The 26,140-nt window shown below is 45.3% G+C and overlaps 1 protein-coding gene across 3 annotated transcripts in view; it reads right to left on the reverse strand.

Annotated features, from left to right (window-relative positions):
- BAZ1B (bromodomain adjacent to zinc finger domain 1B) overlaps window positions 1–26,140 on the reverse strand; it is an 83,848-nt gene that overhangs the window by 26,764 nt on the left and 30,944 nt on the right. For all 3 annotated transcript variants that reach the window (XM_037880885.2, XM_037880886.2, XM_037880887.1), the window contains 4 exons: window positions 22,458–24,153; window positions 13,639–13,777; window positions 12,658–12,800; window positions 2,231–2,342 (listed from right to left, as the gene is read on the reverse strand). In XM_037880885.2, coding sequence (XP_037736813.1) covers window positions 2,231–2,342; window positions 12,658–12,800; window positions 13,639–13,777; window positions 22,458–24,153 — 2,090 coding nt within the window. The remainder of the gene's footprint in view (window positions 1–2,230; window positions 2,343–12,657; window positions 12,801–13,638; window positions 13,778–22,457; window positions 24,154–26,140) is intronic.

Below are 26,140 nucleotides of genomic sequence, written 5' to 3' on the forward strand. Positions count from 1 at the left end.
CCAGTTGAGACAAAGAATCAGCCTTCCACTAACCTCTCCAGGGCAATCAGGCCTCTGTGCTCATGGTTCAGAGGAGACAGGAGGTCCATAATTCCTCATTTCTTTCACCTCACCATTCTGGGAAAGGAGACTAGTAGCCTGAGTTGCCCTTCAAGAGCAGCTCAGATCTACCTTACCTCAATGGGAGCAAATAATACCAGGCTTTGGCACCAAGCTTTGTTTGGAGGACTAAGTCAGCTGAGATCCTCTCTCTGTGTTGGTGATGGTAGCCTTCTAGGTAGAGTCCCTACTAATAGGGGTGCTGAAGGAGTGGGAACTCTGGAAGGAGAGTCCCTTTATGGAATCGGAGGAGCATCTTTCTGAATCTGATGCTCTCCCCTTGGATTGCTCCAGTAGGTACAACTTTAGCCATCAATGACTTTGACGCTGTCAGTTCTGGTGGAGAAGACCAACCTACAGGGCAATGGCCAAGGGCACCCATCAGTTGATGGAATAAGCCTGTCACACGACAGGGAGAGCTTGCAGCCAGAGGGGTTAGCCTCAGCCATTTGGTGGAATAGCACCTTGGTGATAAGTAGTAATCATCATACAAAGGAAAGAAAATATAAAAAAATAAAGGGGCTTCCAACAGGACAGGAAAGTGTCCATAAACTAAGTAACTAAACTAGTTAATACTAATTAACATTTATTAAGTGTTTCAATTAAAGGGTGCCCGGGGGGTGGGGGGCAGAGACCACAACGTTCTATCTCACTGCCACCAGCACCAACAGGGAATGAACAAGCAGTTGGGGCCACTCTGCTCTGTCTCATCACTGCAGGAGAGTGGATGAGCACAAGGAAATGCAGGGCACAAGCATGGCCCCAAAGGTCACTTCTGGTCAAAAGATTCCAATTTCACATGCACCACAAGTGGGAGCCACACAGGCTATTATAATTTAAGCAAGGTCACTTCTCAAACAAGGTCATGTGCATGGTATTAAAGAGAGGATTAGTATTGTAGGTAGACAGACATGTTCTTAATGGACCAGAATAAATAAGTGTTTTGGCTGGTGTACCAAAGAATGAGAATCACATAAAATTAAAACAAAAACCCTATTTAAGTCCAGCTTTTTTTTTTTATCTACTGATTTAAAAATCACTCTTTCTAGCAGCAGCAAGTCAAAGTCTTATCACCTCTTGGCTCGTCTGTCTTTATTACCCACAATTACTAGTACCGCATGTTACACTTCCAAAGTAGGCTACCAAACTAATTCAGCAACTGAACAGGACAACTGAAAAAGGAATAGCTGTAATCAGATGGTTATTACAAAGGGACCATCATACATTGAGAAGAATAAAAAAGCATTTGTTCAAACAAAATTGTTCCCCTCTATTCGACACTGGTGAGGCCTCATCTGGAGTACTGTGTCAAGTTTTGGGCCCCACACTATAAGAAGGATGTGGAAAAATTGGAAAACGTCCAGCGGAGGGCAACAAAAATGATTAGGGGACTGGAACACATGACTTATGAGGAGAGGCTGAGGGAACTGGGATTGTTTAGTCTGCGGAAGAGAAGAATGAGGGGGGATTTGATAGCTGCTTTCAACTACCTGAAAGGGGGTTCCAAAGAGGATGGATCTAGACTGTTCTCAGGGGTAGCTGATGACAGAACAAGGAGTAATGGTCTCAAGTTGCAGTGGGGGAGGTTTAGGTTGGATATTAGGAAAAACTTTTTCACTAGGAGGGTGGTGAAGCACTGGAATGGGTTCCTAGGGAGGTTGTGGAATCTCCTTCCTTAGAGGTTTTTAAAGTCAGGCTTGACAAAGCCCTGGCTGGAATGATTTCATTGGGGATTGGTCTTGCTTTGAGCAGGGGGTTGGACTAGATGACCTCCTGAGGTCCCTTCCAACCTTAATAGTCTATGATTCTATGAAAAATATTACTGGATACTCCTATTGTGTCTAACTTCACTGCAGAATAAGAATACACGGTGTGTAAAACAAAATGAAATGGTTGCCTCCTTAAAGATGTTCATTTAGCTTTCCACACTTCAATTTTTTCCAATGATCTACAGCTCCCTTTTATATTAGATACTGGTCTTTATAAAACACCAAGGTGGATCAGAACCCCATGTCTCTTATGAAGTTGAGACACCTCATTTCTGGGACCACACTAAATATTCCAGCAAATTTTACTGAACCCAATTGTCTGGTTATGAGCACAAAAGTGCAGCTATGAGAAAGCATATTACCATAAGTTCTGTCCCTGTTTGGGTACAGTGGTCTCTATCGGAATGTCTGTAACATGCATGGATCTATGATGAGTGTTCACTCTGCCACCTGTAGCCATGTTCTTTCGCTTATCTGTAAAAGATTCACACAAAATTAAAATGCAATCTCGTTCATGGTCGCATCTGTCAACTTTTTACTTCACAAAGCTATACTGACTAGTTAAAATGGTTATATCAGACTGCTGGTGAGGCAGTAAGACAGCAAAGGAGCCAGAATTGCTCAGTAAGCCTCATCACATATTTGGTCAGGGAGACCTATAATTTGCTTTCCATAAAGAAACCAAATCAACAGTGAATATGCCTCTGTCAGTTACTACCCTGGTATTTACAAAGGTATCACTATGGCATTAAGGCACAGTACAAGAAAGGAACATTAGAAATAACACCTCTCACAATTTTACAAAAGGCTCTTCTCAGTATATATTGATCAGATACTCCATCTAGTGCTTGGAAGTGCAAATACATTCCTTACAATGTACAAATCTGAGTCTTTCCTTTCCAACTGAACTCCAGTGTATAATTCCTTTGAAATAAATAACAGGTCAGTGAATGTTTATGACCAAATAGCTAATAATCTCAAGTATGGATGTATGGATGTGCATGCTATGAAAATATATTCACCAATTCCATCAGTCACACAAAGAATCCTTGCCTATATGCTTTATAGGTGAAGTATATAAGCCAAGCAATTAATGCCATTTCTCTCCCTTCCCAACCCTCAAGTGTCTCAGGGAATGCTCTCTTCCTATTGTTGTGAATTCACAATAGAATTCAGCATTTATGCTGTTCACATTGGGATATATGCCAAAAAAGGAGTTACACTTTGGTGAGAAGAGGTAACTAAGGGTATGTCTACAGAGCAATATAAGCCTAGGGTTAGTTGGACTCAAGTCAGCTGACCCGTGTCAGGGAACCCGGGGCTTGAGCATCTACGCAGCATTTTAACCCCAGGTTAAGGATTTTCGGATCCATGCTCAAACCTAGGGCTCTGGCGTCCACACTGTAATGCACAGATGCCAAGTACCCCTATCCCAGAGTGTTTGAATGTGTTTCACTGTGGGAAAATGCTACTACCCACCCTGTTTCCTAACTGTGAGGTGCTCCCGATGGGACTCAGGTGGCCTACGGAGCACATAACGGCATAATTAGTTTCTTTGGTGGCTGTCTCAGTAGAATGACTGCAAGTGGAGAAGGCTTTATACTGAACTACCATCTAACCTGAGAACTGGGCTCTTCAGCTCTAGGCTGAGTCACACTGGCAGGAAAAAGCCTGTGTGCACCTGTCTGAGAATAATTAGTACATCAACCTCCAGGACTGTCAAACTATTAAAATGAAACGTTGCAATTCTTAATTTTTGAAATAGGATGTTCAGTGAAGGTCTTTTTGTTTGATTGGCTTTTTATTTATCTTTGTCTGTTTTCAAGTTTGACATAAAATGTAGGATTCAAAGGAAAAACACCCCTCCCCCCCATAGCCTGGCTGCTGCCAGCTACAGAGAGAAGGGCTTCCCCAGGACTTGGGGTGCAGTGTGCTCCAGCACCCCATGGGGTTCCCTTAGCCCTGCCTCTACCGCACCCAGGGAGGTAGGGATAAGGGAACCCAGGAGGCTGTGGGGAAGTTTTGGGGCTGGCTCCCACTCACTGCCCTTAGAGTGCATGCTGTCCGGGCTCCTATGCACATGCAGCCCCAGGAAGAACGGGGTCACAAGAAAATGGAGCAAAGACCAAACGGCTGCCCTGTAGGGAGTGGGAGTGACCAGAGTGTTGGGGATCATCCCTCCCCTGGCTGTGCTGAGCTCTGCTGCTCCCCCTTCCTGCAGGGCAGCCGCTTCCTCCCCGCTCTGCTCTCTGGCCCCCCCTGCACTCCCTGGGGCTGTGTGTGTAGGGGTGCCTGGGCAACATGCACCAAAATCTGTGCTCTTATGACCAGAAAGCAGCTCTTTGCAAAAAGCTTCTTCTGATAGGTCTCCACTGAAAACCCTGCAGGCTCCCTGGTAGTGTGCTTGCAGACCAGTGTTCAGCAGACAATGGGTTAATGCTCATCTGAGCTGCTACAGTTTGCAAAGGGAGGTGTGGTTTCCACTGCAATAGACTGCTCAACAGATTGTTCAGACAGAGAGGACTCAGGAAGTCACCTCAAAGAACTCTGGAATACATGCAGAAGACTTCTGAGACCCGAGACAAGCTGGGGCCATGTGCACACAGGAAAGCAATAGGGCTTGGATCTTATGTCCCAGTTTAACACTGGCTTGGACCCTCCAGCCCTGCAGTGTCCTGGGACCCTAGGTTTGAGCCCTAGGTTAACATAATTGGTGAGGGGACGCAATGGGAAATTAGGCTTACACTGCTATGTAGACACACCTGAAGGTACATCTACACTGTAATAAAAAATCTGCAGCACTGAGTCTGAGCCCAGGTCAATTGACTTGGGTTTGCAGGGCATGGGCTACAGGGCTAAAAATTGCCATGCAGACTTCCAGGCTCAGGTTGGAACCCGGGCTCTGAGACCCACCCATCTCGCAGGCTTTCAGCCAGAGCATGTACAACATGTGTTTTAGCCCCACACCTCAAGCCCCAAGAGCCCAAGTCAGCTGACCCTGGCCAGCCATGGCCATGCCGCAGGTCTTTTACTGCAGTGTAGATATACCATAGGGCTATTCTGTTATAAGAAAATCCACTTCAACACATGGATTGCATGTCACTTGTTAGACAAAGAGTGTTAGGTGGTAGAGAGCAATGTCAGGCACAAATTCTCTACAGCAGACTTCAGGTGTTACATGTAATCTTTAAGAAGAGCAAACCATCCAATTAATTGAGGACCTCTTTGAAGACATAACACATGCATTCTAGTAGTTTCCCAGGGAAATGAAGCAGTGAACATTTAAGGGAGGGAAGAGCCCATGGAATAGCTATCCTCATTTGTGGAGGACTAGAGGAAACTGACAGAATTGTTCTGCACAACTGCCCCTCCAGCCAAGCACTGCTGTTAGAGGAATAAGCCACTTCCACAGCAAACCCAGCATCTACCAACCCATAAACAAGGAAGTGCTGAATGACTGAAATTCAGTTGAAGCTGGCAGAGGATACTTGATTCCCAGGGAAATGGAAGCACCTTCATTTCAGTGTTGCCCTCCCATCTCCTTTTACACCATCACTAGTGTATATGATACCATCTCTGATTAGCCTGAAGGCAAATGGCAGCACTCTCTCCACCTTCACGTCAGGGAACCAGACCCCCTGAAGTAGCCACCTCTGCACAGTGGCTGCCACTAGGCAATAGTCAGTCCAACTGTGGCTATTTTAAGGAGTCCCAAATACTTACCTGCAAGCTATCAAAAGGAGCCGAGAGGGGTATAGGCCAGGGGTGGCAAAGCCAAGCCACATGCAGCTCTTTTACAGTATGAGTGCAGCTTGCAGAGGTCTCTCCCACAACAGGCTTGGTGGCGGGGGGAGCTCTGGGCTTCTGCCTTGTAGAAAGGTGGTCAATCTTGGGCTTCTGCCCATCGGGAGGGGGTTCTTGGGGCTTCAGTCCTGTGTGGGACACCTGCCAGGGCTCGGGGTTTCAGCCCCACTCTTGCTGAAGCCCTGAGCCCCAGCAGGCATGCCCTACCAGGCTGAAGCCCTGAGCCCCGGCAGGCGTGCCTGGCTCTCGAGCTTCTGAAGATTACCACACACGGCTCGGAGGGTCAGTAAGTTTGGCCACCCTCGGTACAGGCAATTGTTTATGGAGACCTGAAGCAGTAGCCCCAGGTTCTCTTCAGTTAGGGCAATTGCAGGAAAGGCTCTATGGCTACAGGGCTCAAAACACTTGTTTTTGGTTTCATTTAGAATCTTGGCAGTTGCAGATCACTTTTATCTTGTTTCTTTTCTGTTAGAGTGCTTTTATGTAGCAGGTTACTTACCACACAGTCTATGTGGTTCTGAGAGATACGTTGTAGTCAGCGTGGATCTCACTGTATGTGCACATGCACCGCATATGCCCTGTGCTGCCTCATACTCCTGCACGAGACAAGGGTGACTGTGGCTCTTTTTCAGCTCCCTTGCAATTCAAAGCCCATGCTCCTGCGGACTCTGAAAAGAGTGGCTGGAGGCCAGGTTGTGGGATCCACACTAACTGGTTTTTTGAAATGTTGTATTGTAGGATAACCAATCATTCTTTGATTATACATTAATGTGAATCCCACTGTAGGTGACTGACAAGAAGAACGATCTAGATGGTGGGAATGAGGCATGCCTACAGCATTAGACAAATGAAGATTGCACTACTGCCCTCTCAACCGTGGCATCAGCCCAACCAGCAACGTCAAGAATGAAATGTGTAACAAGTCAGTGGGTTATGTACTTCAGCTGCTATTTTTGCAAATCTCAGAGACTGGCATGTCTCTAAAGCAGACTGAAGTACTCCATGAGAGCACAGGCAGCATTTGTTGACATTTGGAGGGAAGAGGTTCACTGATTACAGGTGGAGATAATCTAAAGTGGATCATGCAGGGTCTCTGTGATGAGATGGTTGGACCTTTCAATGTGTCATTAAAGCCACAAAGACAAAAAGAAAGCATAAAAGGTTTGGTCCTGCTAAAGTAATATAGAGCAAGGCTCTGAAAACCACCCGAAGTATATAGCTTCTTCTCTCTGCATGTTGCATGGGGCTCTGGGAAGAAGACAGGTAGATTAATCAATTGATTTAGATTAAACACTTGATACCACCTTAAGGATGACCTTAAGATGCAGTCTTAAAACCACCTTGTTCCCGTGAAAGGATTTTACGGAGGACCAGCCATTAGGGCATGGAACTCATTGACCCACCCTGAAGTGATGGCAACAAGTAGTCCACCTTAATGGGAAGATGATGTATCTAACAGTCTGGTAACGACTCAAACAGAGGCTCCATAAGTTTCAGGAGAACAATGTTGAGATGCCACATAGGAGTAGAGTTTCCGACAGGTGGGTAAGTACGCAGGAAGCCTGTGAGGAGTCTCGGTACGGTCTGATGTACGAAGAGCAAGTCTGACCATACCAGAGTCTACATGCAGTGTTGCTGTAGCTGTGTCAGTCCCAGGATATTAGAGACACAAGGTGGGTGCGGTATGGTGATATGACACATCATTACTGCTGCAAGGTGAACTTGGAGAGAATTAAATGCCAATCGACTTTGTTTCAAGTGCAGCATACCGTGGAGGATCTTTGGTACTGGAGCCTCAACTGGGTCTAGATTATATTGGATTTCCAAATGGAAACAATTGTCCATATGGGCAAAGTATGTCTTCCTAGTAGATGGCTTCCTGCTCTGTAGGAGGATTTCTTGAACCTGTGGAGAAGTCTGTCACGCTAAGCCAGTCAACAACCAAACAGTCAGGTGCACTCAGACCTGCAGTCCTTGGAATATCTGACAGTGGAGCTGGGATCTCACATCCAGGCAGACAGAGACAGAGAGGAGGCAGAATGGAAGTGTGAATGAGGTCTGATGCCAAAATAGCCTCTACCAATAAAGAGCTATTTATGATCAGCATGGTCTTGTCCCACCAGATGATAGCCTGGGGACCAGGGTAATTGGGGGAAAAGCTGTATAGGAGGCCTGGAGTCCACTGGAGCAGGAATGCGTCTGGTGAACAGCCCAGGCTCATGCACTCTCTGGAACAGAAGTTTGGGCACTTGGTGCTGTCCTGTCTGGCGAATGGGTCTATTTTGAGAGCCCTCAACTGGTGAAATATTGGCTTTATGATGGACATCTGCGGTGTCCACTCAAGTGCCTGCATGCCTGTGTAAGAAGCCAGCAACTGGGCTTCTAGAATGTGCAGCGTCAATGGGGTTATCCCCTGGGGATACCACCAGGTCCATAGTTTGATGGCTTCCTGACACACAGGAGATAAGAGAGCACATCCCTGCTTGTTTACGTAGTTCACTGTGGACATGTTGTCCATTAAGATCTGCATGGGCTGCAGGGCTCTGCAGTGCAGGAACACCACACAGGCTAGCCAAATGGCCCTGAGTTCCCAGACATTGACATGCAGCTTCAAATCGTACTGGGACCAGGTTCCTTGCATCTAAGGATAGTTCAGATGGGCACCCCAATCTGTTCCTGAGGCATCTGCTATGAGTCATCGTAGGGAAGAGGGTCAAGAAGGAAACCTTTCAAAATGTTCTCCAGGTCCAGCCACCAAGTTCTTGTAGGACCTTGGGAGGGACTATGACTCTTGATCAAGTGATGCTTGGATGCCTAGCAGCCCCAGACCTGGCCTCTGAGATGTGTCCTCAGGGCATCCATTACTGACTTTCCATATGCTGATGATGACTGTGCCATCCTCATGCACACCAAAGGTCAGACTTTGGAGACAGTCAAGCAATTTTGGTACCTTGGTAGCCAACTTTCTCAAAACGCAAAAAATCAACAGTGAGATCCAGTGTGCAAGTGTTTCCGTTGGGAAATTGCTCCAAAGCGTTTTCATGGACCGTGACCTACTGCAGGACACTAAGATCCAGGTCTATAAGACAATGGTTATTCCTATACTCCTTTATGGATGCCTTAATGACCGCACCTCAAGAGTCTGGAGAGGTACCACCAACAATGCCTCTGGAAGATCCTTTGTGTCCAGTGTGAAGATTGCTGCACTAACACCAGCATCCTCAGTGAAGCCAATGGTGGGGGTGGGGGAAAAGCTCAGTGGTTTGAGCATTGGCCTGCTAAACCCAGGGTTGTCAGTTCAATCCTTGAGGGGGCCATTTAAGGGTCTGGGGCAAAAATTGGGGATTGGTCCTGCTTTGAGCAGGGGTTGGACTAGATAACCTCTTGAGGTTCCTTCCAACTCTGACATTCTATGATTCAATGTCACCAGCACTGAAGCAATGATCCTAATGAACCAACTCCGCTGGGCTGGACATTGTGTACAGATGCCAAACTCTTGCCTCCCAAAACAAGTTCTCTACTCTCAGCTCACCCATGGTCAGAGATCCTGTGGTGGTCAGAGGAAACGCTACAAAGACACAATGAAAGCATTTCAAGAAAACTGATGTGGACATCACAAGCTGGGAGCAGCAAGCCACCAACCGACCCCAACGGGGCTACATCCTCCATCGGGCAGTGGCCCACTTTGAGAAGCGCCTTGCCCTCAAAAGCTGAAAAGAGAGAAGGAAGGAAAAAGAGAACTTTCTCCCAGCAGGCAGCGGGCCTGCCAGGAAATGTCTGTACCTACTGTGGGCAGATCTGTGGTTCCAGGATTGGACTTCTGAGTCACCTCAGGACCCATACGTAAATCCGTGGTAGAGATCATCCTCGAATGGAGGGATCATTGCCGATGATGACACTGCAATTAAACATCCGTAGCTGGCCCATGTCAGCTGATTCAGGCTTTCAGGGCTCTGGATGCAGAGCTATAAAAAACTGCAGCGGACGTGTTCAGGCTTAGGCTGGAGCCTGGGCTGTGAGACTCCGAGAGAGAAGGTCCCATAGTCCAGCTCCAGCCCAAGCCTGAATACATACACCACAGTTTCACAGCCCTGCAGTCTGAGTCAGCTGACACGGGCCAGCTACGGGTGTTTAACTGCACTGTAGACAGACACCTGACATGTAAGCTCTCCCTGAGAGAGTTCATAGGCACTCTGATCAATCATCATCTGCATGGCTGTTACAGGCTATTTCTTGTAGTTCAGAAGGAGTTCTAATTGGGAGAGCAGGGAAAATATGCATTCCAGAGCTGTTAACATCTCCTGCTGCAACCGATCCCTGATCAGCCAATCATCTCAGTATAGGTAGACATGGATTCCCTTGCTCCCTAAGAGTTCTGCCACCTCTGCCAGGGATTTTGTGAACACTGTTGTGGAGAGTCCAAAGGGCAATACCCTGGACTGGTAACAGTTGGGTTCCACTCGGAATCTTGGGTACTTCCCATAGCCCAGATAGAGAGCAGTACAGAACTATGCAGATGCATCACACAAGTAGAGAGCCATGAACCAGCCGTGAGCATAAACATATGGAATGACAGAGGCAAGAGTTGTCATCCTGAAATGGCATATGTATTCGTTGAGTCTTCTCAGGTCTAGGACAGAACAAAGACCCCTTTTCTTCTTCAGGATAAGGAAATACTGGGAGCAGAAGCCCCTTCCCCTGAAATCTGGTGGCAGCTCCTCAGCCTCCTAGACGATGCAGCAAGACCACTTCTGCCTGTAGCAGGCTCTCATGAGAGGGGTCCCTGAAGGGCGCTGGGGAAGCCAGGGGCAATGGCCCCTAGCACCAATTTGTACAATGTTATGGCAGATCACCCGTGGTGGAATGGGGTGAGATGGCTTCTGAAAGTCATGCTCTCTGACATGGATCTGGTGAGGCTCCTGACAATCCTGTCAAATTTGCTGACATGACAGAGGAGCAAGATACATTGCCAAGGAAGGAGGAGTCGGGCGATTCCTGTCATACTTTAGCTTTTTATTGGCATGGCACTCAGGCTGCTTGGAATGACAGCAAGGTGTTTGTTGTCTTGACTGGGACTGAGGATGGTACAGCATGAGGCTGGGGTGACAGTCCCCAGGGAGCCTTTGAGTCTTCAAAAGAGCATGAAGAGCTGTCTGTTTGCTCCCTAAATTCCATGCTTTCAAAGAGCTGGTCCCCAATCATACCCTGTACCTCTCGAAGGATGCCCAATACTTGGAGTCAGGATGTTCTGTGCATTGTCACTGCCACGGCCATAGATCTGACCATAGTGTTGGAAGTGTCAATTGCCACCAACTGGCCTACCTTTTTTATTTCCCTGGGTGCCTTCCTGTTGTCACACAGGAGTTTCAAGAGAAAGGGCATCACTATCACAGCTCATAAAGTAATTTGCCTCTTGCAGTTGCAGAAAAGCAGAGTAGTAAGTAGACAGAGCCTTTTTGGGGTCCGTGTCTTTAGGGGCATTCCGTTTTGCTATAGATTTTTCCTCTACCTTTGAGACAGATAAGGAGCCCTGGTTAGGGCGGGCAAAGAAGTATTCAAACCCTGTCTGAGGGATTGGGTACTGCTTCTCTACCCATTTTACAGTGGGTGTTATTGTGGCAGGCACCTGCCACAGGGCCTTAGCCTGGTCATTTATGAGAAGGGCGACTGGCTGGACTGAGAGTTGTCAAAATATCAGCTTATATTTTTTCAATATGATCAGCATCTGTCTCTCCAGGATCTAAGTAATTCTCATAGGAGCTCTTGGAATTACTTGAAGTAATCAGAAACGGAGTGCTTGTGGCACCTTAGACTTACAAATTTATTTGAGCATAAACTTTCGTGAGCTGCAGGTCACAGACGCATACATCCGATGAAGTGAGCTGTAGCTCACAAAAGCTTATGCTCAAATAAATTGGTTAGTCTAAGGTGCCACAAGTACTCCTTTTCTTTTTGCGGATACAGGCTAACATGGCTGCTACTCTGAAACTTGAAGTAATCAGGTTCCAGTATCGGTGTTGAGGATATCAGCTCACCAGGTGATGAAGATGAGATGTCTTTTGGTGAGAAGACACTGAGCTCTTCCTAGTGTCTCTGCTTGTATGTTCACAGCAGTCCCTCTCAGAGCTGCACTTTGGTACCAGAGATGCTGATAGTGTCCGTGGTGCTGGTTGAGTCTGCGGCGCTAGTTGAGTCTACTTTGGTGAGGAGGCCAGTCTTTTTTTCTGTGCCATTTTCTCTGTACTGGTCTTTGGGGTCCCTTGTCTGCTACTAAGAACCTGGAGCTCTTCTCAGAATCCGAAGAGATCTTCATAAATTGCTCCAGAAAATGAAGCTTCAACCACGCTTCTCACGACTTACATGTTCTTGTGGCAAATTAAAGGCACACCAAACATCTGCTCAGTATTTGGGACTCTTGCTCCCTCACTCCCCCACATCTGTTTTTCAACAGATTCAGTGCACTGCAGGATAGGCAAGGCTTGAAGCATGAAGGTTTTGAATCCAGCATGCTCAGAAGCCCTGGGTGGGGGAGTGTTTGACCATGACTATTCAGTCAAGATTAGTCACTATCATTCTCAGCATCTGTCGTCAGTGGATCAGAAAAGTGATGAAGGTTTTATGAAGAGTTTGAGAAAATTTAACCAAAGCCAAGAATTAGTGGGTTGGACACATGCCAGGTTCCATCTGACTGCCACAAGAGTTAAGAGGGAACTGAAGACAGATCATGGCTCCCCCTTAGATCGGAGAATAAGGAGCACGAGGTACAAGCACAATCCTTGACAATTCTATTCAAGAGACTCCAATCTCACACACGAGACTCATGCACATCTACAGTGGGATCCACACTGACACTCTTGAAGAACAGCACCTTTGCTGATCTGTTACATGGTCATCCATTTGCCGATCCATCCCCAACCCCAGCTAGTAACAAAGAGGATACATTAGTGACAAAAGAGGATACGCAAGAGAAGTTGGCTGATCTTACCCATTGGGTAGTAATCATCATCATCATCATCTACCACTTCCTCCTTCTTCTGGTGGTGACGGATGAATCTGTAGTCTATACTGTCATGTACCCAGCCCTTCTCAATGAACAAGCCAGGAACCTCATCTGAAAACAGCCAGTACCTGTAAAGAGCATAGACTTCACTGCAGGAACCACAGGAGGACAAGAGTTGCACGGAAAAAATACATATACATACACACGAGAAGAGAGAACACAAGTATGCAGGCATTTAAAATATGTGCATGCATCTATATCTTCGGCAGAAGTGCAGCATAAGCAAGAAGAAGAAACTATCCTACAGTTCTTTCGAAGTCTACCATACACCAAGTCTGAATGAGAGAAGGATAATAATGGTAACTACTATAGCCAGCAGTTTGATAATGTTAGCCAACTGTTTCTCAACTACTGGGTCAGGCCACAAAGCTAATCAGGAGACGAAGCAATTGAAATTGTATTACAATCTAAAGCAAAGAAAACTCTTGCTCCCTCACTCCCCCGCATACTCTTACTTTTCAAGGTGAAGCACTTCCTGTCAGCCTCTCAAAAACCCAAATCAATTACATAGGGTTATCACTGACATTTTTTACTCTTAGTTTATTGTAAGCGTGGGGCAAGGGTCGTCAGAAAAGTTTTTGATTTAGAATAAAGGGTGCCAGCCTGAGTAGACTGAAAAGTACTGGATTAGACTGAGAGTCATGCATCCCTCCTGCAGAGATGTAGGTCCCCCAGACTACAGCAGTCTGGAGATGGTCTCATCTCTATTTTAGCTTTACAGTAGGCTGCCCCTGAAGTTCTCGATGCACAGTAATGCACTGCATACTGCTACAAAAGATCTCAAATACATGAAATATTCATTTGTAACATTCTATTCCAACAGAAAGGAGGTGATCACCTAACAGGACTGTTAGCAGTACAAGGGATACAGACAGCGCAGGGAAGCTTTACGGTTAGCTCTTCTACCTGTTGTGGTTACGGTCAGTTCCTACTGGCGTTCTGCGCATCACCAGCTTAGCTTTGGCAATCCCATCTTGGAAAGCCTTTTCAGCTGCAGCTTTATGCTTCCGGATTCTCTCCTCCTCTGCTTCTTTCTCCAGTTTTACTGCAGGGATTACCAGACACATTAAAAGAAAACTACTGTAACCAGATTCACCACATATTGCAATAGGCTATTTTCTATTTTGCTGATTAGTCAGGTGAAGAAAGAAGATTAATTTACTGGTAACTTCTGTTAATGCATTTCCAAAGTAAATTAAACTAATGCACACAAAGGCACTCAGTGTGCAATGGGAGTGTCCACATGGGGAGTTATTGCAGAGTAGCTTGTGAACATTAGCTAGTATGCACCAGTCACTACGGACTCCCTCCACCGCCCCCCCATGTGAAAAAACCCTAGAGTTTCTCCAAGTTCAGACCACGCAACTGCCCAAGGGTCCAGCATCTGAAGAATCCCAAACCTAAAGCTCAAACGCTGCTAATTTCAGTTTGAGAGATTCCCACAAGAATGCAGAACAAAGCCAAAGCAGGAGGGTGAGCTGGCCCGAGGCAAAGAGAAGGACTTTAATATTACTGGTATTTTATTTTCTGTTCTCCTGTTCCTCAGCATGGCCTTATGCATCTTCTTCACTTTGACTAGTTGCTTCAACTCAGGTCCTCACCTTAAAGGACCCTTTCTAAAGCCTGCCTACCAAATGGACAATTGTAGATTGGAAGGCACGCCCCACTTAGCCACATAGGTTTCCAAGCGCAGCTGTTCTGCTCTGACTATAGGAGGGACAAGCACATGCTCTAGTAACTCAGATTCCCACATATTCTGCCATGTCAGCAGAAGAATTCAAAAACAGCAAGCCTAGGTTACCTGTCAGGACAAAAATCTTGGCATCCTAGTAGCTCCCACATCCCCTGGGATGTCCACAAACAGAATGAAATAGTGAAAGGTGGCAGGATTCCTGCAGATGAATGGTATGTCTACCCTGCAACTGGAAGGGCAATTGCAGCTCAGGCAGACATACCTATGCTATCTTTAATCTAGCTAGTACAGCCAAAAAGAGCAGTGAAGATACAGCCTACACTGAAGCCTGTGTTGCTGCACACGCCCACCCAGAACCAAGAGCACACACTCATATTGCTAGCCCATGCCAGGGTCCATGCTGCTGTGTCTTCACAGCTTTTTAAGAAATACTAGCTACACTAACGCTAGCATGGGTATGCTTACCCTAGCTGCAATCACAGCTCCCATTGCAGTGTAAACATACCCAAGAGCTTTACTTTGACATTTCATCTCATGATCAGGATAAATAACCAACTTCTACCAAGAAGGCAAAGAACCGAGATCAGAGGGCTTTAAGCTTTTTTGAGGGGCTCAGGGTACTTTACAGATGTCTCCTGCATCTTTACCTGCCTCTGAAGAACAGGCCCACCTCTCTATGTAAAAGATGCATTGAGAAAAAGTGAACAAAAATTAATCTGTCTAAAGTCAGGCTGAAATCCAGACCCCAAAGACAAAGTTTATTACAATCCTTGACCAAAAATCTAATTAAGTAGATTCAGAACTTAAATACTAGAGCTCAAATCCTTGAGAAAATGGAACCAACAAAATACTGAAGCCAACCTGGGGAATTCTGATCACAATGGGAGATAGGCAACAAGACAATGTGGGGCAACAACCCTCCTCCAAAACATACAGGAGGCACCTTCCCCATATATTGCTAACAGCTGGAAGTGCTCCTCGCATCACTATGTTGGCTACAGTCCTCGTTCCCCATGCCTTCTTTTGAAGCCTAGGACTGAAGCCTCATTCTCTGTATACTTACCGCTTGTATAGCTGCCAGAACTTCACAACAGCCTTTTTACAGGCAGTGGAGAGTAGGACTTAAAAGATCTACAACCTACATTTGGGCTGCAGACAGGTATACAAAATAGCCAACAGCTAGCTGAGGACTACAAGAACAGTGCATGCTCAGAGCACCTTCTTACAGGGCCAGTTCTCAAGAAGGCCTTTTAAAGAGAGTGATTAAAACCCTAATAAGCAATTTGTTGGTTCTGGTTTCTACTGCATACCAGCAAGTTTCCAGTTTCACATGTGGGAGCCTTCACTGGGGAGGCTTGTACCTGGGCTAGAAAGCTTTGACACTTGCTAATTTCTTAACAGCATATCCTCTTCCCCATTCCATCCCATTTACCATCATACCCTCCAGAGCTCACTAGTTACTTGAACAAGCTTTACTACAAGCTTTGTACTGAGTCAGCATATACTTCTAAAGCACTACTTTTGGCTCCTAACTGCTGATATGATACCAGATTCGGAGCACTGATTTGGTTTGACCCCTACCATGGTTTGAAAACTCCATTCACCATTGACAAGTGAGAAGTTTGTCATGGCTAGTTTGTCAGAACCCACACCACCAATTTCTACTGAATTTAAGCTCTCAAAAAATTACACTTCCAACCCTTAAGATTCCAAAGAAAACCTCCAAATGGCACCTGAACATACAATGAATGCAATTTGTTCCTGAGCCTGCAGACAGCTCCAGTGCCTCTGTCCCTGCTCAGAGCTTTCCCAACCAACACAGTGCAACTGACCATTCTGATTAGTTTCATTGCTGCTACCCAGAACCACATGGGCCTTAGTGACACCCAAATGAGTCAATTTAATCTTTTGCTGTTTGGGAAAGCTAAGAGAGGCATATTTTGAAGGAAGAATCTCTCATTGCTGCTGCCAGAATGCTCTGTGGGGTAAGGGGGAGAAACAGATTTGGTGGGGAGATGAAGCTCTCTCCCTTCTAGTAGTCAGATGAAGACAGGAAAGGCAGCAAAGTTTATGAGGTGCCTATCAGTCAGACGTTAATAAAAAGATGGAGCCCATACAGCGGTGCTGTCCCCAAGAATCCCAGCAGCTCTGGTGGGTGCTGGACTTCTCACTAAAGTATTGTTCAGGAAGCTAATTGGTGGGCACCCAACTCATTCTCCATATCAAGGTCTGTTTGGTAGGTTCTGCCTTCTGGCCAGTACATGCCTGGGAAGTTTTTTGAGTCCTGTCAATTCTTATGTCTGACTGATAAGAAAGGACAGGGAATGTCCTATATGATGGGAAGAGCCGTTTCTGCACTTTGAGGTTTCCAAGATTTCTGTCACTTTCCTCAAAGCATAGAAACTCATTTTTAAAGAAGTCAGATCAGATTGCAAGGATTCTGTCCTGTTGGTAACTCCCTCCAATCACAACACAGCAATGCAAGTTGTATAATAGTACTTAATTTCCCTCTTCTCTGAAAAATGTTACCTCCAATGCCTAGTTGGGCCATTTAAATTAGAACGCAAACAGAAAAGTCATTTGTAGGTAACATCTATGGCATCCTTCACGATACCTGAGCACTTTACAAATGATAAAAAGAGTAACAGTTATGAGGTATCAGAGTAACAGCCGTGTTAGTCTGTATTCGTAAAAAGAAAAGGAGTACTTGTGGCACCTTAGAGACTAACCAGTTTATTTGAGCATGAGCTTTCGTGAGCTACAGCTCACTTCATCGGATGCATAGCATATCGTGGAAACTGCAGAAGACATTATATACATGTGTATACGTGTGTATATAATGTCTTCTGCAGTTTCCACGATATGCTATGCATCCGATGAAGTGAGCTGTAGCTCACGAAAGCTCATGCTCAAATAAACTGGTTAGTCTCTAAGGTGCCACAAGTACTCCTTTTCTTTTTACTAGTTATGAGGTAGGGAATATATTATTCCCATTTTAATGATTGAGAAACAAAGACTACTACTTGTGGCAGAGCTAAGAACAGAACTTGGATCTCTTGACTTCCATTCATGTGCCACATTCCTCCTCCTTTTAAGCTGAGTTTTTTCATCTGAAGTGCATCGTTATCCAAGATATCTTTTCATGCTCAAATAACTCACACACTGCTCAGTTTAGTAACTGGGTTTTCAGATTAAGAGCTAATAATGAACACGAAATTTTACATAAGGGGGGAAAATGTTCCTACTCAGAGGGATATACCAAGCAACAGAAACACTTGTTCTTACCAAAAACAGTCACACTGGAAGACAACTTTCACTTTAAATGCAACATTCACAAAACAAACAGGTTTTCTTTCCTGTTTGAAGCCACATAGCATAAAGATGGCTCCTGGTTGACAGCTTCCTCACAAAGTAGGTTTTGAACCAGTCAGCAAGGAATAGGAGCCTCATGCCCTCTCGTCTAATTATAGATGTTGACCCTAAAACTGACAACCATGGCAAAAACTGGGGTGACAAGCCACCACCCTGTTTTTTGTTTTACAGATTTTAGTGATAAGTCAGCAGCAACAGGACTGACAAAAAGCTGGATGCAGAGTAGAGCACTTCACAAAGGTGAGAGGCTGCAAGGCAAGTAGACAGCAAGGACAGTGAAGTTGTCAAAGATGATGCAGAAGGAGGCTACTTCTGAGGAAAGCTGAGTTCAGTTACCGAGAGACAGTTTCAGAGAGTGGTGAGACAACCAAAAGATGACATCAAAGTGGTTGTTGAAGAATGGGGAGCGGAGCAGCAGGCTTGGCATTAGCAGAGGTAGCAGCAGAAGCCATAGGACCAGAAGGGGTCTCCTATGGGGACAGCATAGAATCTCAAGGGATGGCAACAGATCTGGACAGGGCCTTAACAGGCTGTATGCTTTGCTGCTGAATCTCAGCTTCATTTAAAACAAACTCTCCATAGGTTTCTAGCCTTTATGGTGGTGAAGGAAATTTCCACCCGAGACACAGTGCTGTGTTTCCCTAGCTACATCTCTATTAAACAATTACACATTTGTGACTGAACGAGAGAAAGTTGCAAAAGTGCCAAGTTTCCACATTGACAATCCTATTTTGGGTGCTCTCACTGCACCGATCCTACAATGCTCTGCACAGCTTAGGGTTGCCAACTTTGTAATATTTAAAAAACAGACACACCAGGAAGAGTGCGGGAACCTCCCACACCCCACTGCTCACTGCTTTCCCCTCTCCCCTGATCAGACTTGCCTATGGAACCAGGGCTGGGAGCTGCAGCCACCCGTCACAGATAGGAGGCAACCCCAGCTGAGTAGTGGCTGGAACAGGTGAGGACCTGGCATCTCCCCCGCCTGCAGAAATCAGATTTTGATCTGACCAAACCCTGTCAGGTCCCCCGGCCACCCTAGCACAGCTCCCTGGAGTAGAAACAGTGTCTAATCATCATAATAAAAAAGGCTGACAAAGGAGGTGCTGTCGTCATCATGAATAGGTTGGAAGATGAACAAGAGGCTGCTCAGCAGCTCTCCAACACCACTTTCTACAAGCCATTACCCTCTGAGGGTTACCAAAAGAAACTACAGCATTTGCTCAAGAAACTCCCTGAAAAAGCACAAGAACAAATCCACACAGACACACCCCTGGAACCCCGACCTGGGGTATTCTATCTGTTACCCAAGATCCATAAACCTGGAAATCCTGGATGCCCCATCTTCTCAGGCATTGGCACCCTGACAGCAGGATTGTCTGGCTATGCAGACTCTCTTCTCAGGCCCTACGCTACCAGCACTCCCAGCTATCTTCGAGACACCACTGACTTCCTGAGGAAACTATAATCCATCGGTGATCTTCCTGAAAACACCATCTTGGCCACTATGGATGCAGAAGCCCTCTACACCAACATTCCACACAAAGATGGACTACAAGCCGTCAGGAACATTATTCCCAATAATGTCACGGAAAACCTGGTGGCTGAACTTTGTGACTTTGTCCTCACCCATAACTATTTCACATTTGGGGACAATGTATACCTTCAAATCAGCGGCACTGCTATGGGTACCCACATGGCCCCACAGTATGCCAACATTTTTATGGCTGACTTAGAACCTCAGCTCTCATCCCTTAATGTCCTTACTCTACTTGCGCTACATTGATGACATCTTCATCGTCTGGACCCATGGAAAAGAAGCCTTTGAGGAATTCCACCATGATTTCAACAATTTGCATCCCACCATCAACCTCAGCCTGGACCAGTCCACACAAGCAATCCACTCCCTGGACACTACGGTGGTCATAAGCGATGGTCACATAAACACCACCCTATACTGAAAACCTACTGACCGCTATTCCTACCTACATGCCTCCAGCTTTCATCCAGACCACACCACACGATCCATTGTCTACAGCCAAGCTCTACGATACAACCGCATTTGCTCCAACCCCTCAGACAGAGACAAACACCTACAAGATCTCTATCAAGCGTTCTTACAACTACAATACCCACCTGCTGAAGTGAAGAAACAGATTGACAGAGCCAGAAGAGAACCCAGAAGTCACCTACTACAGGACAGGCCCAACAAAGAAAATAATAGAACGCCACTAGCCACCACCTTCAGCCCCCAACTAAAACCTCTCCAAAGCATCATCAAGGATCTACAACCTACCCTGAAGGATGACCCATCACTCTCACAGATCTTGGGAGACAGGCCAGTCCTTGCTTACAGACAGCCCCCCAACCTGAAGCAAATACTCACCAGCAAACACACACCACACAACAGAACCACTAACCCAGGAACCTATCCTTGCAACAAAGCTCGTTGCCAACTATGTCCACATATCTATTCAGGGGACACCATCATAGGGCCTAATCACATCAGCCACACTATCAGAGGCTGCACATCTACCAATGTGATATATGCCATCATGTGCCAGCAATGCCCCTCTGCCATGTACATTGGTCAAACCGGACAGTCCCTACGTAAAAGAATAAATGGACACAAATCAGACGTCAAGAATTATAACATTCCAAACCAGTTGGAGAACACTTCAATCTCTTTGGTCACTCGATTACAGACCTAAAAGTGGCAATTCTTCAACAAAAAAATCTTCAAAAACAGACTCCAACGAGAAACTGCTGAATTGGAATTAATTTGCAAACTGGATACAATTAACTTAGGCTTGAATAAAGACTGGGAGTGGATGGGTCATTACACAAAGTAAAACTATTTCCCCATGTTTATTCCCCACCCTCCACTGTTCCTCAGACGTTCTTGTCAACTGCTGGAAATGGCCCACCTTGATCATCACTACAAAAGGTTTCACCCCCTCCTGCTGGTAATAGCTCACCTTAAGTGATCACTCATTACAGTGTGTATGGTAACACCCATTGTTTCATATTCTCTATGTATATAAACCTCCCCACTGTATTTTCCACTGAATGCATCCGATGAAGTGAGCTGTAGCTCACGAAAGCTTATGCTCAAATAAATTGGTTAGTCTCTAAGGTGCCACAAGTCCTCCTTTTCTTTTATATTGTCTATGGTATATTCACACCATTTTCTATTTTTGATTAATTTGTTCCATTTTCTGATTCATCTGGTTCTTGTCCCACATGAGGAACCACTCAGTGGCATGACTGGCAGAGGTTCCTCACAGCTGGAAAATTCTATGAAACAGGGTCCACAGCTGCCTCCACCCCTAGATTGATTCTGGGGACCTAGGGTTTATTACTACAATCACTGACACCTTTGGAAATCAGTGCTTGAGGGAACAGGAGCTTAATTTTATTCTTTTCACCTGTGTTCAGCTGCTGTTACTTCAGCCATAAAACAAAAGGAAAAACATTAGAAGAAAAACTAACAGCTGCTCTCTCATTTCCTTCTATGATCCAGGTACAGGGGTGGCCTGGGCTAGGTGGCCCCAAGGAAGGTCACCCTTCCAGGCCTCTCTACCTGGCCTTGCGAATTCCTCAAACTCCATTCCCCTTCGTCACCTTCTACAATGAAGCCTATAGGGGAAGTAAGGAATGGCGGAGGAGCAGAGGAGATCTAGTATAAGATGGAAAACTATGGAAAGGTAAGTGATTTGATTCAGGGAACTAAGGGGTTACCATAGAGGCTTTGTGTAACCATTAACTGGAGACAAAGTCATGGTTTCTCTCAGATCCCAGGTGTGTGGGGGATGCTGATGAGACAGTAGATGTATACATATAGCAGTCTCCAGTAAAGTAGGTACAATTGAGTGTTGGGGAGAAAGGAGGCATGTTTCTCATGATTTTATCCTTTATTTTCAGGAAAAAATCCTCAATGAACAAGAAAAAAGTGTGCTGGTGTTTTCAGAGGGCTGTTAACCTGGCAGCTTTTGACAGCACTGTATCCACACTTCTTTAAAACTGCAGTGTATGGTTCTATGAAAGTCTGAAATAATAATGGCATGGTTAACATAAGGTATCACATGGCAGATATGAAAAGTGCTGGTATTACCGATCTACACAAATCCCCCCCAGTGAGCATTTTTTAATGAGTTCTTCAATTTTAAAATGGCAGTTTACAGGTTTCTCATGTGAGGCAGGGGCTGCTGGTGATAATGTGGCAATATGTAAAGTAGTACACTTAGCAACAGCAGGGAGCTAGTGGACCAGATTCCTGGGAATTGGCTCATGGACAGAGGTCTTCTGCATCTCTTGGAAGGAGCCAGATTTTGGTAAGCACAAGAGAACTTTCCTCCACCAAAAATAGACTTGCTGGAAGGTACTTGCGGGGGACTTCTGAAGAGGCAAAACTGAAAGAGGATCTGACACATAGCACACCAAATTTTGAGCTACTGGAGTAATATTAAAACACTACATAGCTGTGGTTTTGAAAATCCTGCAGGCTGCACAATGCCTCCCATCAACAGAACTAGAGACCTTAAACACCAGCCATAAAATCCCTCATGGCCAGGTAACACTATTGAAAATGGAGAACTGAATTGTCTACATTACTTTTGTATCCCATTCCCCCGCTCTCACACACACTCCAGTATTGTACCTCTCATTTGCCTCTCCTGTTGCTCCTTCTCTTTCTTGGCTTGAATGGCAAGAAGTCTCCTGCTTTTCACAGCACTGATCATATCTTCAGCCTCTATTTCCATCTGTTGTTCTGTTTTTACCATCTCCATTTTTTTCTTGTCATTCCTTCCCACCCCATTCTCATCTTTCCCATTCTCTTTGTTTTTAGCCTCCATTTCTTTCCGTTTCTGCTTTTCTGCTCTTTTCTTGTCATTCTCTTCCTTCAGCACAGCAAGCCGCTCCTTCCACAGCTCAGCTGACATCTGCTGCTTTGCTTCTACGTGGTCCTGCACGGAGTAAGTCATTAGGATTCGGTGACATAGCGCTGCAACTATCTGTAGCTTCTCCTCAGATGTCAGCTCAAAGAACTCTGATGTCTCCAGCTTCTCCAAAAACTCATCTTGTACCTCATTATCCTCAAAGGTAGCTGAATCCTTGCTCTCATCTACATCATCAGAAACCTCACTTTCCTCCTGTACATCTGACTTGCGGAGACACAGGCGGACCAGCTCAGAAACAGAATGCAAGGTAAGGGGGATTTCCGAGAGTTTCATTCCCAACTCAGCATAGTCTTCGGCAATTTCATCCTGCAGCAGGGTCTGCAGAAGAATGACCAGCACCCGGTTCAAGTAGAGAAAGCCCCCTTTCTCGGCACACAGAGCCTCCATCAAGGAGACTGCTGTAATGGGATACTGAGCATCTGGCATCAGTAAGCCTGAATAACAGCTCAGGAACTCCACCACCATGGCCACATCCCCAAAGAGAGTATTGGGAAGTCCTTCTGGAGTATCCACTAGTTTAAAAGCAGGCAAATTCTTTCCTTTAAGATCTTGGTCCTCATACCTCTTCTGCTTTTCCAGTTTTTCCTGCATCTCCTTTTCCTTCCGCTCTTTTGCTCTCTCCTTTAGTTTCTCCTTCAGCTTCTCCCGTTTCTTCTTCAGATACTCCTTGCGTTGTTCCTCTGTCATGGAGGCCCATTTTTTTTTGTGCTCTAAGAGTTCATAGCGTTTCTGTACTATCCCTCGCAACTCTTCAGGAAGGCGGGCACGGTCCTCATTTGAGAGTAGCCGGGCTGTTTTGGAGATAATGCAGGAAAGGGCACTTTTTTTATCCTCCCGGTCTTTGTTTTCCTTGTAATAGGCAATGAGGTGGAGTGCAGCAGGAGGAAGATGTTTCTGGGGTTTGCTGGAGGACCTGGGAGTCCCTGCTGAGTTCTTCGGAGTTCTAGACACCTTAGGGGTGCCTTTTGCCATGTCCAGTAGTGTCATTTGTTTCAGTTTCATCTTGGGATTCTTCAGACCTTTCCTAGGTGATTTTGATTTCCCAGGGGACTTCTGCCCATTCAGAACCCTTTTGCCTTTCTGTTTCTTGTCTAAGGATTTGTCGCTGCCCTTCCCTAGTCGGCTCCTTTTAGGAATGTGGAAGTCAGCGCCAAGTTTGCCTGGAGACACCATTTTCATCACCTCCTCCAACTCCTCTTTGGAGGATTTTGGGTTCTTAGAGTTCTTCACTTTTAGTGGGGAGCCTATAATAGACTTCTTCAAATGCACATGACACCACAGCGTAGGGCTCAGTGGCTGGCCCAGTGAAGATCCATCAGTTTTGGACTTCTTGGAGGGCTTTCTGTCAGGTGATCCAGAGCTCTTCTTTTTGGTTGAGGGGTTGAGAGTCATGTACTAGAATTGAAGAAGAGATATTAATATAAAACCAATCTAAGCAGGGGCAATGTCTGAAGAACCTTTCTCTGATAATTATTTTTAACATTTAAGTTTAGTTCAGTTCCCTGTTCAGTTTAACAGGTAAGGGTGGGGGACGGGGGACACAGACCACTACAATGGCTTTCAATTTGCTATAAAGAGTTCCTCAGGTTATAAAGTTAATAGCCCATCTTAGGAGGATTTAACATTCAGCTTTAAAATTTGTTTAAGTTTGTTTGCTTCAATGATGTTTTAAAGTCACTTCCAACTGCATTACATGAAAAAGCTTTCCAGTTTTTACAGATTTATGAATTTGTTTGCTTGAAAGTTTGTATGGTAAAAAGAAGTCTCAGATTAGTGTCGGGGGCCTGCTCTAAGGGCTTTCCTGAGGATACAGGGGTGGATTTGGAGGGTTTTTAGCCTTTGGAGTGATCCATTTGTCAATGCAGTTCTATTGTTCAGGACTGTTGTTACCTAATCAACAGGACTACACAATTGTTTGTAGCATTGGTGTAGCTGTGTTGATCCCAGGATATTAGAGAGAGACTAGGTGGGTGACAAAAAGCCTTTTTCTTGGACCAACTTCTGTTGGTGCAAGTTCCTTTGTCTCTTTCACCAACAGAAGTTGGTCCAATAAAGGACTACACAGTGGTAGTTTAGCGGCCTAATTTTTAAGGTGCTGTGATCACCTCCAGCTCCTATTGATTTCAATGGTATTTGGGTGCTCAGCATTTCTGAGATTCAAGTCACATATGTGCATTATGAGCACTGGATGGGTTAATTTCAAGAACTCAAAAATAACACACGATACTTGCAATAATATTTATAACATGAAGATTATAACCATCAGAAGTCAGAGTGAAAAAGTTAAGGTTTTAGTGAAAAATTCTGTCATGTCAAGCATAACAAAAGATACAGGATGTGCAACAGTCTAAAAATTGCTATAATAAGGTACATATTTCAGAACAGATATAGTAAACATGCCCATTGTAATCAAGTTACTTTTCTCATAGCACTGTTAGCATTTTTATTTCATTACTTCTGAATGTTTACTACTACAGTAAGATTAACCATTTAATGAAAATTTAGTTTTCTTTTAATGCCCTTGGTGTCCCTATTGCAGAAAGCTCCACTGAAGACAGCATATAAACACTGCAGGAGACCACCTATGGAGAAAGTTATTTTCAGCATATTAGTGATAACCATCATAACCATTTATGTTAGATATTACAACTGCATGTGCGCCAGTTGAACATGCCGACAACTTAACGTTATTTTGGCAGAACTGAGGAACTAATCCTAGATTGGTTTGTCCTCCAACAATTTCAGATTTTAAAATGGTTTGAATTTACCACTGAGCTAAGGCCAAGCATGGAAAACTTCCTCCCTAAAGATTCTCAGAGTTGTGGTTATGAAAGTCCTCAAGTAACCTTAACTACTACATTAATTCCCAGGCACTTACAGAGTTATTCTTTCTCCCCCATAGGGCAATGAAGGCACTTTAGTGCCATTCAGCTGACATAAGCAGCTCTTGTTTCCACCTAAGAGAAGCTACGGGGTGAAGAGTCATTTGCTTTTACTCTCCCTTAAGTCGGTTACATTCTGCCTCTTGAACATAGGAAATCCTTAAGGTAGACCCTGAGAGCCATGTGGATGTCTACACTGAAAAGAGCACCCATGGCCAGCCTATGTCAGCTGATTCAGGCTTGCAGGGCTTGGGCTGCAGGACAATAAAATTGCAGTGTATATGTTTGGGCTCTAGCTGTAGCCCAGGCTTCAGGACCCTGCCAGAGGGGAGGGTCCCAGAACCAAGGCTCCAGCCAAAGTCCAAACACCTACACTGCAATTTTATAGCCCTACAGACCCTGCTCGAGTCAGCTGATGTGGGCCAGCCACAGGTGTTTTACTGAAGGTATGTTTAAGCTGCAGACTTCAGAGAGGGAAACAGCATGGGTGAAAATTTTGA

This window comes from Chelonia mydas, chromosome 17, assembly GCF_015237465.2.
Source record: "Chelonia mydas isolate rCheMyd1 chromosome 17, rCheMyd1.pri.v2, whole genome shotgun sequence".
NCBI lineage: Eukaryota > Metazoa > Chordata > Testudines > Cheloniidae > Chelonia > Chelonia mydas.